The 15,302-nt window shown below is 39.7% G+C and overlaps 1 protein-coding gene across 1 annotated transcript; it reads left to right on the top strand.

Moving 5' to 3' along the window:
* Nucleotides 1-742: 742 nt before the first annotated feature.
* Nucleotides 743-6,686, top strand: hsd17b1 (hydroxysteroid (17-beta) dehydrogenase 1). The gene is made up of 6 exons (XM_066698532.1): nucleotides 743-998; nucleotides 1,746-1,907; nucleotides 2,033-2,212; nucleotides 4,839-4,932; nucleotides 5,233-5,416; nucleotides 5,617-6,686. The coding sequence occupies exons 1-6, from the start codon at nucleotides 899-901 to the stop codon at nucleotides 5,779-5,781; spliced, it is 885 nt and encodes a 294-aa protein (XP_066554629.1). The 5' UTR covers nucleotides 743-898; the 3' UTR covers nucleotides 5,782-6,686.
* Nucleotides 6,687-15,302: the final 8,616 nt, after the last annotated feature.

Below are 15,302 nucleotides of genomic sequence, written 5' to 3'. Positions count from 1 at the left end.
CTTTAGGTGACTTGTGAAACTGTACATGTTGGTGGTCTATCTGGTTTATGGATAACTGGAATTTAAAGTCTAGTGAAACAATTCGGTTTCGTTAAGTATTCAGTGTTGTCGTTTGGAGCTTATTGTAACCAACATTGAAAGACTCAGAAAGGACAGGGGTTATGAAGCACTGACTCCTTAGCTGTACCATGGTTGATTGCTATTTCACCTCCCTAGTCTCTGTATCTTATTGTGACTGTAGAGAAGGACAACTTTTTTTCTTTTTGACCAGATATTGATGAACATGCACTAGAAATTCTATTGGTTGAGAGGCAGGTTTAATTTGATTTGTAGCATCACAAGCTACTCCATCACTCTTCCGGTGCATATTAAAAACCACTGGTCCAGCAAGTGTTGCAAAGCACAACAGAGCAAATCCAAACCTTAGGATGAGCCCAAAACCCATTAAAGAAGGTTGGCAGCAGTATCGTCTCCATAACTGGCCCTGTCCAATCTATTGAGAAACTGCTATCGGTTATCATTTGGTTGTTTTGGGGAGAAAAAGAGAGAGATTTTACCAAATATGTTTTGGAATTGGCGGTGTGGGAATATCTGCGTGCAGAACTGGAAACACGATATAACTGCTACGTGTTGAAAAACATTTAGACGCCCAAGACCTTGATAAACCAGGCAGACTAAACAACCATGCTGGCAGGATCAGGCAGAGCAACACCAGCTGATTTGTACATCGTGTGAGAGCACACTGTGGTCCTCCAAGGCTTTGAGGTTCTCCACTCCGGCCTCTTCTGCAGAGCTGTGCTCATATGTTTTGGGCTCCCACCCTCTGGCTGCTGTGCTGTGTCGCCTGTCTCCCTGTTTTCCAGTGACTGGTGGATTGGATCTGGGTTGAGTGTGGTGAATGATGGCCAAGACTGTGGTGCTCATTACCGGCTGTTCCTCAGGGATCGGGCTGAGTCTGGCGGTGCGTCTGGCCTCCGACCCCTCTAAAGCCTACAAGGGTAAGTCCCATAGTAATTTCAGGCAGCTCTGCTATTGGTAGCAGGAGCAGGGCAAGGTGGATGACCAGTAGCTGTGGGATATTGAGTGAGGTTGCAGCACCAATACATAGGATATTATTTTATTTGAGCAGGGGGAGGCGTCTGGCTGAAGACAATTGCAAATTATATGTAACATGTAGATAGTTGTCTGTTTAATTGATTTCCATTGATTTTCTGTGGAGTGGCAGTGTAAAGTGTACACTCCCCGCTCCTCCTGTTTTAGCTCGATTTCAGTCTGCTGGAGTTGTTCCAGTTTGCTCTCTAGGCTTAATCGGTGTTAAGCAAACTCTGAAAAGATACTGATGAATGGGTAATGAACAATGTGTGTTAAAAAACAAGAATCACACCATTGATTCAATTAAATGTGGTGTATAGTTTTGTTTTCTTTAAAATTATACGTATCTTGTATGCTGTTTTTATTATTTATCATCATTTGTCCAGGTTTATTTCAGTTTCTCTATTATGACTGAATAATTTCTGATGTACCATATAAAAATGTTTATTTCTCTGAAAGCCAATCTAACAGGAGTTTCCCTAGAAGGCAGTGACAAGGAAAATCACATGAAAGTCTTAGACGGAGTTATAGATTTCAGAATGTATAGCTAATACTATACCACTATCTCATCCAGAGAGTGTCCAAACCAGAGATTAAAATACAAATTAATTTTACAATCTTTTCTGCTTCCTTCCATGTGGCTGTGTTTTCAGTCTATGCCACGATGCGTAATTTGGCCAAGAAGGAACGTCTTCTGGACTGTGTGAAGGGCTTATATCAGGACACCCTGGACATTCTCCAGCTGGATGTCACTGACCAGCAGTCCATTCTGGATGCCAAGGATAAGATAGAAGAGAAGAGGTTGGACATCTTAGGTGAGGTCATGCCTTCTATCTGCCACTAAGACATCAGTCTTTAACATTCGATCGAAATAGACTTCATCTGCATTTCTTTCTAAGGACAAAATCCATTTTGCCATGTGCCATTTTGTCCTTGGCAGTGTGCAATGCTGGGGTTGGGCTAATGGGTCCCCTGGAAGTCCTGTCCTGCGAGACCATGCAGCAGATTTTGGATGTCAATCTTTTTGGCACTGTTCGTACCATCCAGACATTCCTGCCTGGGATGAAGGCCAGGAGAACGGGCAGGATCCTGGTGACTGGCAGCATTGGTGGTCTGCAGGGTAAGGCAATCGCATAAAGAGAAAGAGAGAGAAGGAAGGGGAAGGTGGTGGTTTTTTTGTAATCTTGGTCAAGTATTTAGATCTTTGTGCATTTGACACAGAGTGGAGTGATGCTCAAAGGCATTGGCAAGGTCATAATACACTTTCACTGGGGGCGTACTTCTCATCTTCTTACCTGTGGTTTATGCTCTGCTTTCGCACTGACCTCTTCTCGTCCAACACTGAAAAGCCACGATCCCAGCTCAAATGTTGACACAGACATAGGCAAAAGTGTATGACACAACACAAAGCACAAATGGGAGCACATGCCTAACACAGCAACATCCAAACACTTGGGCCTTGTGTGTCACACAGATTCCACACAACCCCATATGGCTGCATAGTCACTGGGATGCTTTCAGACTGGATGGGATTTTAAATGGACAGATATTCATATTTAAATTAAGCCTCTCTGTTAAATTGAGAATTGTGAGCTACCCTCCACAGCTGTAATAATAACAAATACAGGCTTATTAAACATTTGTATGGTTAATTAATTTAATAATTTCTGTTATTCAATTCATGTTGTTTTGCAGGTTTTATTATGCTAACTAGTAGCTAGTAGTCTTATGTTAATAAAAACTGAATTTCATATAATGTACAAATAGTCTCCCCAACAAATCAGTAATGCTCCGTCTTTCTTGTGAAGCCTGTGTCACTCTGGATGAGAAAAAAAATGCTAATACATAAATAAATATGCTTTATTTACATATTCAAATATTTTAATTTAAGGACAGCTATAAACTCCCATCACGTCTCAAGGTGACTGAGGAGCTGTATGTTCAAAATGGCTGAAGCATTATGGGATAGCCTAACATTTCTATTGTGTTGCAATGCTTGGGTTAATAGGTCAGGGCTCTGTATTATGACACATGCTCCCACAGTGTGAATTATTTTTCCTTTTCAAAAAGTCTTTGCATATTTCTAGTTTCCTTCTGAAAGAAAGGGACAGATTTATAATTGCAGCAACAGAAGAAGAAAAAGAAAAAAGGGTTGGAAATATGCCATAGTGTTTTGTGCTGCCGTCACAGCTACACCTGATACTGTTGGCAGTCCTCCTCTATATGTGTTGATAAAATACAGTGATGGCACATTACAGTAACAAACTGGAACACAAGCCATCTGAGAATCTGGATTAAACAGATTTGAATAGGGACAAACAGGTGCTTCACTTCAGTGTTAGACATGAAATCAGTTTTGCTTGTTTCACTAAATCCTTAACAAAAGCACATAAGATACCTATAGAAGCACCCTGCATATATATATATATATATACACTCACCTAAAGGATTATTAGGAACACCATACTAATACTGTGTTTGACCCCCTTTCGCCTTCAGAACTGCCTTAATTCTACATGGCATTGATTCAACAAGGTGCTGAAAGCATTCTTTAGAAATGTTGGCCCATATTGATAGGATAGCATCTTGCAGTTGATGGAGATTTGTGGGATGCACATCCAGGGCACGAAGCTCCCGTTCCACCACATCCCAAAGATGCTCTATTGGGTTGAGATCTGGTGACTGTGGGGGCCTGTTTAGTACAGTGAACTCATTGTCATGTTCAAGAAACCAGTTTGAAATTATTCGACCATTGTGACATGGTGCATTATCCTGCTGGAAGTAGTCATCAGAGGATGGGTACATGGTGGTCATAAAGGGATGGACATGGTCAGAAACAATGCTCAGGTAGGCCGTGGCATTTAAACGATGCCCAATTGGCACTAAGGGGCCTAAAGTGTGCCAAGAAAACATCCCCCACACCATTACACCACCACCACCAGCCTGCACAGTGGTAACAAGGCATGATGGATCCATGTTCTCATTCTGTTTACGCCAAATTCTGACTCTACCATCTGAATGTCTCAACAGAAATCGAGACTCATCAGACCAGGCAACATTTTTCCAGTCTTCAACTGTCCAATTTTGGTGAGCTTGTGCAAATTGTAGCCTCTTTTTCCTATTTGTAGTGGAGATGAGTGGTACCCGGTGGGGTCTTCTGCTGTTGTAGCCCATCCGCCTCAAGGTTGTACGTGTTGTGGCTTCACAAATGCTTTGCTGCATACCTCGGTTGTAACGAGTGCTTATTTCAGTCAAAGTTGCTCTTCTATCAGCTTGAATCAGTCGGCCCATTCTCCTCTGACCTCTAGCATCAACAAGGCATTTTCGCCCACAGGACTGGCGCATACTGGATGTTTTTCCCTTTTCACACCATTCTTTGTAAACCCTAGAAATGGTTGTGCGTGAAAATCCCAGTAACTGAGCAGATTGTGAAATACTCAGACCGGCCCGTCTGGCACCAACAACCATGCCACGCTCAAAATTGCTTAAATCACCTTTCTTTCCCATTCAGACATTCAGTTTGGAGTTCAGGAGATTGTGTTGACCAGGACCACACCCCTAAATGCATTGAAGCAACTGCCATGTGATTGGTTGGTTAGATAATTGCATTAATGAGAAATTGAACAGGTGTTCCTAATAATCCTTTAGGTGAGTGTATATATATATATATATATATATATATATATATATAAACCCACTCTTATGGCAAATTTTTTACTCTGAAGTTTATGGTATCTTATTGTCAGGTTTGCCCTTCAATGAGGTGTACTGTGCCAGTAAGTTTGCTGTGGAAGGAGTCTGTGAGAGCCTGGCCATCCTGCTACAGCACTTTGACATACAGTGAGTATGCCAGCATAACAGATATTAGTCCTGGAGGACCACAATCAATTCAGCTGTGCGAATAATTGGTTTAAGTGAATAGTTAAGAACTAAGGTGGCTGTAAACCAAAAGCAACCAGCGCCCCTGAAAACTGGATTACAGAACAGTCAAAGACTAATCTGTGACAGGGAGAGTGGATTATTGTGTGGATCTCTGTAAAAAAAAAAAAAAACAGATCCAGTGTAAATTCTGTCTATCTCTGAGTGCACTAGACTTTATGTGACTCTTGGTGAATAGATCACCTGTCTTTCACCCGGCAGCCTCAGCCTGATTGAATGCGGTCCAGTCAACAGCAATTTCGTCAGCAATCTGCAGTGCACGGACCCTGAGAGCTCGTCCATGCAGCACGTTGATGCGCAGACACGGGCTCTGTACCGGACATACCTGAGACACTGCAGCACCATCTTCCAGACCGCAGCGCAGGACAGCGAGGATATCGTGCAGGTCTGTGCCTTCTGAAAACAGCTTCCCACTGCAATCCAGGGGTCGCAGATCACATGTAAAACTGTATCTGCCATTGTTTCCAAACTAGTTAACAAACTATCATTCAATATTCAATCCCCATTTGTGATGAAAGGATTTCCCCTATGGTCTACACAGAATGTAGTCTGGTCTGAAATATGTCTTCCTCCTCCCACCCACAGGTCTTCATGGATGCTATTGGGGCTCCCTCCCCAGCTCTGCGCTATTACACAAACACCGCCCTGCAGCCCCTGACTGCTCTCAAACTGCCCTTCCACGACGGGTCCCACTACATCCGCAACATCAACAAGTTTATCTTCCCCACTGACCACACAGATGAGGCTTAAAGAGATTCCCGAGGCACGCAAATTCCGATATACCTGGCCCTGCTCATCCAGTTATATCACAGTCTTATTACATAGAAATGCAGCTATGGTCCAAATGTAATCCGTGTTTCGAAGTTTGGTGTTGTTTGGCGATTCTTCAATTATTGAAGAAATAATGAGAATGACATTAGACTTGTTTGTATAAATGAGCGTTGCAGAGTTTGCTGAACACCTGCTTAGCCTAACCTGAACTGAACTGATTGAACTGAGGCAGATTTCTAAGACAAGGTCCAAAGTTTGTTATTTTTCTCTAGGCTGAATCAGTGTTCAACAAACTCATAATAATCATATTGATGATAAACAAGTATAGCTGGATGATCAATGTTTTTGACTGAAAGAACCTCTAAATAACGTGGTCCCAAATGAAGGGGATGGCTAATCCTTTAGACTCAAATTGTAGAGCTTATTCCAGGGCACCAAACAGCTGTACCTTCCTATCTGTTTCTGGTCACAGAACATCTCTGCTTAGCTTGAATGGAATTTGTGTTTTATATCTTGCGTTTTCATTATATTATGTTTGGACTATTGCTGGCAGTTGTAGCCCAGTGTATAAGCGTAACTGAACATTCTGTAATATTTGCACTTATTGTGTTCATTAAATTAGAATAAGAAACCCCTTCTGTATCTATATTGACGTCACAAGATCTATGCGAGTCTTTTTACAAGTTGTGAGTGTTCTCCGGTGGTTGAACAGTAATGTTGTCCACACATTTCACAGGCCCAATTCCTCTTAAATTAAGTTATAGACGGGTCAATTTCTAACATTATTTTACCACACAATCTCGCCACAATGTCATATTCTGTTATCTTCCTTGTTTTTGCTGTGTTTCCACAAATGTCCTTATCAATACAAGTCTAATATGTCATTGGCTTGCTTTCTTGTGTTCTAGAGGTTATATCTAATGAATATCAATTGTAAAGTTCCTGTTCTTACAGTACATTAAGTAGTCTATGTGACATCACTCTTTAGAGGCAGCTCAGACCCCACCCCCTGCACTCAACTCACTCTCTCCCGCTGTAAAACAAATGCACTCAGGGTTAAAACGTGATGAGGGTGTCTGTTTAAAGTTTAAACTAAATGACAAATTGAATCCTGGCATAGAATCCTACAAACAACAGGACTGGATTGGAACTTTCTCCTTCCAAATCCTTGAACTTAAGAATGTGATACAACAAAAAAATGCCAAGTATTAATATATATGTTGTTGTTTTTTTTATTCAAACACTGCACAGTAAGTCCTTTAAACAAAACTCAGTTATTCCAAGAGGAAAACACAAGGTTATTTTCCATTCTTCCACTTCATAGCTCAGAAGGTTTTCCTGTGTAATGGCGAAAGGCGAACTGAGATACACAGCTGCTAAAGAGGGGTGTTTTATTGGTGAAAATGGAATAGCACATTCCAGCCTTGACGACGGATCCTCAATGGAAGAGAACACAGGACGGCTCCTTGTTTCCAGCCTGGTGAACGAAGCTGAAAAGTCCTTTATAGAACATGGGGTCCTGCAGTAGAAATGTCTCTTTAAAAAACAAAAAAAAAAAAAAAAAAACTGTAGTTCGAAGTGTCCTGTAAAAGGAGAAACAGAGAGGAAAGGATGAGGAGTGGATTAGGACTGCATAGGACTACTGTGTTTGTAATCTTGAATCTGTGTCTTAAAACTGCATTTCGAGAGTATGAACCGCATCCAGGCATCCACAGAGAGCATGAGTGAAAAAGCAATGGCGTTCTGAATCTCTAAGTCATTTACAGCATGTATGTTGTAAGTCACCCTGGATAAGGGCATCTACCAAGAAATAAAAATAATAATAATGTATATTTTCTGTCCGTCTCATGAGTCAGTCACTACATGTTCCAGGCAGAAGGTTACATCGCTGTTACTCAAAAAGGGTCTGAGAAAGCACATGGCACCAGGGAAGGTGTGTAAGTGCATATATACTGTTGAAGGCAAAAGTATACACACCATTCATTTGAAACCTATTCGTTGATTCATCTCAGGAATTGGTGAAAGTGGCTGTTCAAATTTTACATCTCTCAGTCTGTTCAATTGGAATCGTTAGTTTTTATCTAGGCCGAAATGAACTCCTGAAAGATCTTACCGATTTAAAACAATGCATGGTTTAATAAATAAAATGGAATGGGGCAATTAATTTTGTTCAATACATTGTTTCAAATGAATATGAATGCTTTCAACTACAGAATGAGGAAAGAAATGGACATGAGGTGCATCATCTCACTCCTAACACATTCAATTTTGATTTACAGGTAACAAATCTCAACACACACTCAATCCCGTTGTACCAAAATGGAAATGTTTCACCATAGGATAAAGGGGACCCTTCCCTCTAAGGGGACAAGTGGACCCAAAACAAGCCAGGAAAATGCCTCCCACAGCATAACAGAGCCTCCAGACCACCACACTGTAGTGGTCAAGCAGTCAGATCTGTACCGTTTTCTTGGTGTCGCCACACCTGCACTCGCCCACTTGTCAAGAGCACTAGCCAGCTGAGCAGTCATTGTCACTGAAGCTCCTGCTGTTCATACCCCAATAATGACCACTCTTTCAAAGTAACATAGATCTTTTCCTCTTGCCATCTTGATCCAAAATTGAGGTCAACTGGGCCTGCTCAGCATTTTTATACATGCCACAGAGTATGATAGGATGTTAATTGCTTAATTGTATCATGCAGTACACCTGTTTGAAGGCATCTGCATTCATTATGTTCCTTCACTCTTTATTCAGGTTTTTCCTTTAATTTGTCCATCTTCTGAATATTTATTTATTTATTTATTTATTTAAATATCAGCAACAGCCATTTAGAAATAATAATAATAATAATAATAATAACAACAATAATAATAATAATACAAACTGCTAAATCAATAGAACCGTTACTTTATTGTTACATATCTGTGCACTCTGGCCATGATTGAGGATTTATTTATTTATTTACATTCTCAATCATGGCCAGAGTGCACAGATATGTAACAATAAAGTAACGGTTCTATTGATTTAGCAGTTTGTATTATTATTATTTCTAATAGGCTGTAGCTGATATTTAAATAAATAAATACAATACAATCCCAATGCTAACTTACCTAGAACACTAACAAATGCTGATATTAGTTTATTGTGGGTGACATCACTCGTCAGGACAGGAGGCTGTATTTTACAGAAACATCTCTTTCCAAAAAGCATATTACTATTAAGTACGGGTTGGTAATTTGTGATATTGTGTGATATTTCGTTAACATTGCTGAATGATGTATTCGTTGTGATCGTGTGAGCGTTCACCGTAGATCAGAGCTATTCAGAAAACGAGCGCGATGCTGATTGGCTAAAATGGATATATTGCCTTTTGATATAAATCAGGAATGTCAAATATCGCGTTTTGAACAAAAAAAAAAACGTTTTTAGCATTAACTCGTTTTAGATCAAACTGTGTATACTATGTGAAAAATGTACCCTCTATTACTATATCCATAGCAATAACTAATTATGTGTGGAATTGGCTTTTATCACGTTTTGCCACAAAGCTCTTCAAATGTTTGCTCACTAATAAGGTGTAAGAATTCCACACATTTTCGATTCAGTTCAATTTTCGATTGAAACTACCCTACCAACGTGAAAGCGCTTTGAAATGGCTCGGTTTTACAGATGTGTACATCAATGCAGAAAACGAGCTTTTCAACACTACAGTGCCCTATAGTAGAACATAATTCCCATCAAACAGATCAAGACGTTGATCCAGAGACCTGGGTCTGCAAAGTGATCAAGATTGAATTCCAAAGGAAAGCTGATCAGAGGATAGAAAAATATTGACAATAATACATGAATATATGACGTGTAGAAAATCACGTTTCAGGAATCAACACGATTATAACTATTTCACAATGACTAATGTTATTACAAAGCCCAGATTGTCGGCTATATATTCAATATAGCCTATCGCATAAACTGCAGGTCCGGCGGCTGGAGAAGAAAGTGTTCATAACGTATTCATTTTGAGGAGTTTACGCTGAAACGCAGTATAGGTATTTAATTAAAATGCTTAGTAACATAAGAACGTTTTGTTTCTGCTGATACTTGAATAAAGTTTGGTTTAGCGAAGACAAATAAATAAATAAATAAATAAATAAATCGCGACCTGTCTTTAAATTCGATGGTCGAGATCAAAAGCTCGTTTCGATCGATCTTTAATTTGAATAAAATAAATTCACCCCTACTCACTAATACTCATGGCTAGCTAGCTGGCTAGTTAACTTAAATTAGCTACTGCTGCTGGACTGGATGACTGACTTCAAATCTTTGATTAATGGACTGACCAACCGTTACCATCAAGACACACAATGTGATTGGCCTGTTGAGTGTTGTGGGGGAATGCTTGAAATCTTAATGTATTCTTCCTTCATTTATTGGTCTATTTGTCTGTCTGTAACCCACTTTTTTTTTTTCCGTGACAGGTGCCCTGTTGCATACCAACCAAAGATGCTCCTCTTAATATAGCAGGGTTTGTGGGTAGACTGTAGGTTAGGTTTGGAAATATTGAAACAACGTGATTTAAGTGATTTCTTACCTGATGTCCCAAGAGGGGAAGAGGTTGGAGAGTGGAGAATGGAGGAGGGGGACTAGGGGGCAGCATGTCATTTTAATGAGTCCAGTCCCTCCTCTGGTGTCCCAGCGTCCAGCAGGACTGCTCTCCTGTTCTGCTGGGACTTTGGAGGGAACAAGAGGAAGGCAGGAGCTGTCCGATCTACGTGGAGCCCTCTGTTACTGAAGTAGGACTGCAGGGCACTCAGAAACTACATAGGAGACAAGGGGAGGGCAGGGGGGATTGAGGAGGGTTGGCAAAACGGCTGGATCAGGCAGCACTGTAATCCAACTCAATCCACACATCTGGACTGGTTTTACTACCACCCATTGCTAATCACAGGATACCCCAGGTCTGCTGTCATCCAGTTTTGACTGACTTATTGGCAATATGTAAGGTGATCGAAGAATACCTGAAAAACAGCTGAGATATTTCTGCACTGCACACAACCTATGACTGCTTATGCATTTGCCAGCATGTTGTGAACAGTCATGAGATTTCTGTAGGCCTACCTGCCCCTGGTAATTGGTTAGTGTTACCAAGCCCCTTTCCTAACCTCTTTAGACATATGCCAATTGTTACTGAAGCTGGGTGGCCTATTGGACAGTAAAATGACTTGTTATTTTCCAGGTGCCTTCCATTTCCTATTGGTGTGTGTTCAGTTCTAAAAAAATAAAACATCCTGGCAATCTGTCCTTTGGATCAAACGTAAAACACAGGTTGCATTTCCAGTGACTCTGTAGCAGCTGGGTCTCCATAACAAGTTGCTCTGAATAAAACCCCCTTGCTGACTGACCTATAATGAAGTACTGAAGATTGTACAACAGGGATACTCTTCCCCCACTTAATTTCACCACAGCTGCACTCAAGGCAGCCCATAATGAATTGATTCAAAACAGCCACAGAGGAAGAACACTACTCACACAAATGAGCCAGAAATGAGACAGACAAAGAAATGAATGTGAAAGAAAAGCAGATGTGGTCTACCTTTCATACAGAATAAAAATGTGCCCATACTAGTGACCTCTGTTCCTGGAGAGCACCAGTCCAAATTAATCACAAATGACATACAAAATTATACAAGTATTGTCACTTATTCAATTTAAGGAACATCGGGTCCTTGAAAATGTGCCGTATTCAAGTGTTTGTCCAAATAGGCTTTCCTGACTTGTATAATTGCTCAGGATGAAAAAGTCCCAAGTCTTTATAAAGGAATGGTTTAAGAGTGGCCAATTAAACCATCTGATCTGGGGTGATTTGTTCATAGACACATATGAAGGATCATATTGTTGTTTTAAAAAGACAAACGCTTAATCTGCTTTTAACCTTTGTGCCACAGACACAGACCCACCAGTTCTCTGTTCCTGGCCAAGTCCAGTGTCCGCAGCTTGTCGTCGCGAGTGGGGTGGCTCTGGACGCCTGCCAGCAAGCAGCACACCCAGAACACAGCCGGCTTCATCCTGGACAGACTGGAAGGACAGGTGCGGAATTATTCCCAGCTACCATCATTGGTACCGGTTCATTATCAGAGCCCCCGTTTCAGCACTTAGCCTAAATGCAAACTTGTCTTGCTGCTTGCTTATCTAGTTTCCCCAGCCCTATACCTACAATTATTTCGTTATAGACTTGTATGGAGACTGTTTGCCTTTGCACCAATATTATTTATGAATAAAAAAGAGAGAAGAAAAAACGTGACCGAAATACAGCATTGCATTTCAATATTGCAATACTGCATACATTTGCTTTTTCAGAAGAAGGAAAACTGCTGCATTGTATAGGCTACATGCATTCGGTGCTTTAACCGTTCACTATTCTCTGAATGTAATATGTGTTCTAGTTGTTGATGTTGTTTGTTTTCATTGTGTAAATTTATTGTATTTTGTACTTTACATTAAGATCAATTGAAAAGCGCATTGCTATAACCCGTAGAAAAAGAAAAAGAAAATTAAAAGGTTGCAGTTGAAGCGTCGTGGCTTTTACCTTTTAACATATTTTCTGATACTTTTAGCGGGATATCCCAGTATAGCAGCACCCATTACAATGAAAGACGCCGCGCTAATTGTAGCCGCAAAACGAATTCCTATCAAACGTTCCAGAATGTTTATGATAGCGTGTACATTGTATGAAATATTCTGAATTTAGTTTTCGATGGGAAAAATACCAACAAGCATTGATTATTTTTCTTGTTTGGTTGCTTACTTAATCATCTGCGTAATGTAGAGCATTCTCATTTAAACTGTACCATATATGTCAAACATGCAACTGGTACACTTTTGAATCATGCATTAGACATTCAAATCGAAAAGGATTTAGAATACAATGAGGGTCATTAATCTTACATTTAAGCAGTGCATTAGGCTATACTATACAAATTTATAAATGCTAAAAGTATATAACATTATAATATTGAGCACAATTAGCAACAGATACACTAATAATTAAATACCTAACATTTGTTTTTAATTTGATTACTTTTTCACGTAGATTTCTTAAAAAAAATGTAATCTGTGTTTTAAATAATAATAATAATAAATCTCAATTGAATATTGTCAAACAGATATAGTAAACAAAAAACATATTTCAAGCAGTTCATATAACGAAGTATTATTATTATTATTATTATTATTATTATTATTATTATTATTAATATTATTATTAAGGTAGTTGCTCTTACCTTGATGTATTGTACTCTTCGGCACAGTCAGTGAACGAAGACTTCGTCGGCATCTACAGATAAGGAGTGCAGGTCCTTTTTATAAGCTGCTATAAGGACAGATGAAGAGTGCCCGGTGATGAATACCTGCTAGTAGACTGCTCCCTCCCTTCCCGGGCGATGACACAGATACCGCACTTATAGGCTATTGTAAGAAAAGACTGCATATGAATACCGTTTATTACCTTTTTCAGGAACACAAACACACTAAATAATGTGTAGGTCATAAAGACAGTTGAACTATGACTATAACTATTAACTGTTATAGTTACAGTTGTTAAACCACTTGACAGTGTACTGAAAACGCAACTTGCAAGCCATTATAGGCGGGCAACAGTTTTGTCTCTGTGACGGGTCATCATCAACCCTGTTAATCTATTGAGAAACTGAACTCATTTCTCTGTTTTTAGATTGTTGCTTTTGGGAGGAAGGAAGCCCTGGATGTACAATTATTCTAAATGTGTTACTCATTTTGAAACACTGCTAGTTGGGGAATAATTTAGTTTACCATGTGTGTGTATTGCATACAGAATAGGCCTAATGGGCACATTATATAAACTCTTACAGGTATCCACTGATACAGAAAACAACAAAGTGCATTTTAAATGATCTGTTTAATGTTCATATAACAACTGTTCACCTTGCTGTCACTATGAATTCTACAGCATGGTTGAGGATGTGTTTTATGGTTTAGTTTTTTCCCAATTGTCTCTACCTTGTAAGGTTGTCAAGCCTTCAGGGTTGTCCTGGAGTCTTCCTGGTTCTTTGGTGCCCTGGACAACCATTGAGTGAGCTAAGCAGTCACCAACATTTGGGGGGTGTAAGAAAAAAGTAAACTATAATAAGAAAACTGTCACAGAAAGTTAGTAACTATTTATCTGCATTAAGGCATGATTTAGTATTGAACACACTGTGCAGCAATAAAAAACAGCTTCAGCCACAATGTGCAGACTGGAGCTGCTGAGTCGTACAAACAGAACTGTCATGGGCAGTAGTCAGGGGCGGGCGCCCGGGATGGGGCAATTTTCCTATGACACCAATTACCTTGCAACACCCCTGCATTCTACACAACCCAGGAGTAGAATACAAACGTCCAAATCCCAAAATATTCTTTAGAAACACAAATGTGTAGACTCCAGGGGCAGATGACAAAATGAAAAAGGCAAAACATTTAACAAAATATACTGTACTTAAGCATGTAAAATAACACAACTGCGATGCCAGAGTAGAGTCACTGTGCAACAATCAGAGAACATTAACAAACCCATGTGACCCAGTCAGTAGTCCTGACATTTCTCTAATGTCAAATTCGTCAACACCAAAGTACATAAGTTTGCTAGAATGCAATGTGTTAGCTTGGATACTGATTTGGATGTTTAAAAAACTTTTGGTTGGGCAGAAAATAAATACAATGACAGATGAAATTCATTAACACATATACTCACATATATACGGGTTTCAGATCACTAATGCTCTTTCCTTTCTGCAAATGGCTACCCTATTATCTCTCCATACCATTCTCCCTCTGTCTACTATACATTAGGTAGTGAATTGGATGAACATGCAACTTATAAAACCAAGGTAATGTGTTGCTTTATAAGAGGAAGTGGTGTTAGAATTCTTAGAATTCTTTTTCATTCCTACTTTTCATCTTAAGTTCCCAAAGTTACGCTGTTGCTTATAAAGAAAGGCACTGCAATTAATAACTCCGCCACACACAGAGTTGAAAGGGGCTTTTCAAATAAATCAATTTCTGGTTTGTGTTTGTTTGAGTCAGATGTGTAGGGGCACAAGACAGGGATGGAGAGAAGTACATTTTTGAAGGTTTTCCTCTAAAGTCCTACAAATGCATTAAAGACCTGTCTTGTATTATTTTGTCACTTTGACTTAAAAGCCAGGAATCTCAAGATTGGAAATGAGTAACAGGCCTCTTTCTTTTCTCTGATCCTTTCATTTCCTCCACACCATTTCTTTCTTTCTTTCTTTCTTTCTTTCTGTTCTTACATGATGTTCTTCCAAAGAATAGTACTCCATGCATCTACCATTTTGATAAATTAGCCGTAATCTGAAAGTTGATTACTAAGATTGCTAACAGGAAGGATTTGAATAATAAAGGACTAAACGGGGACGCACTCTGCATTGCCCAGGCTATAGCTATCACTGGCTTTGTCGTGTGCATTA

The sequence above is a fragment of the Amia ocellicauda genome, chromosome 3, assembly GCF_036373705.1.
Source record: "Amia ocellicauda isolate fAmiCal2 chromosome 3, fAmiCal2.hap1, whole genome shotgun sequence".
NCBI classification, from domain to species: domain Eukaryota; kingdom Metazoa; phylum Chordata; class Actinopteri; order Amiiformes; family Amiidae; genus Amia; species Amia ocellicauda.
The sequence above is the reverse complement of the archived record's forward strand: the minus strand, read 5'-3'. Positions and strand labels throughout refer to the sequence as shown.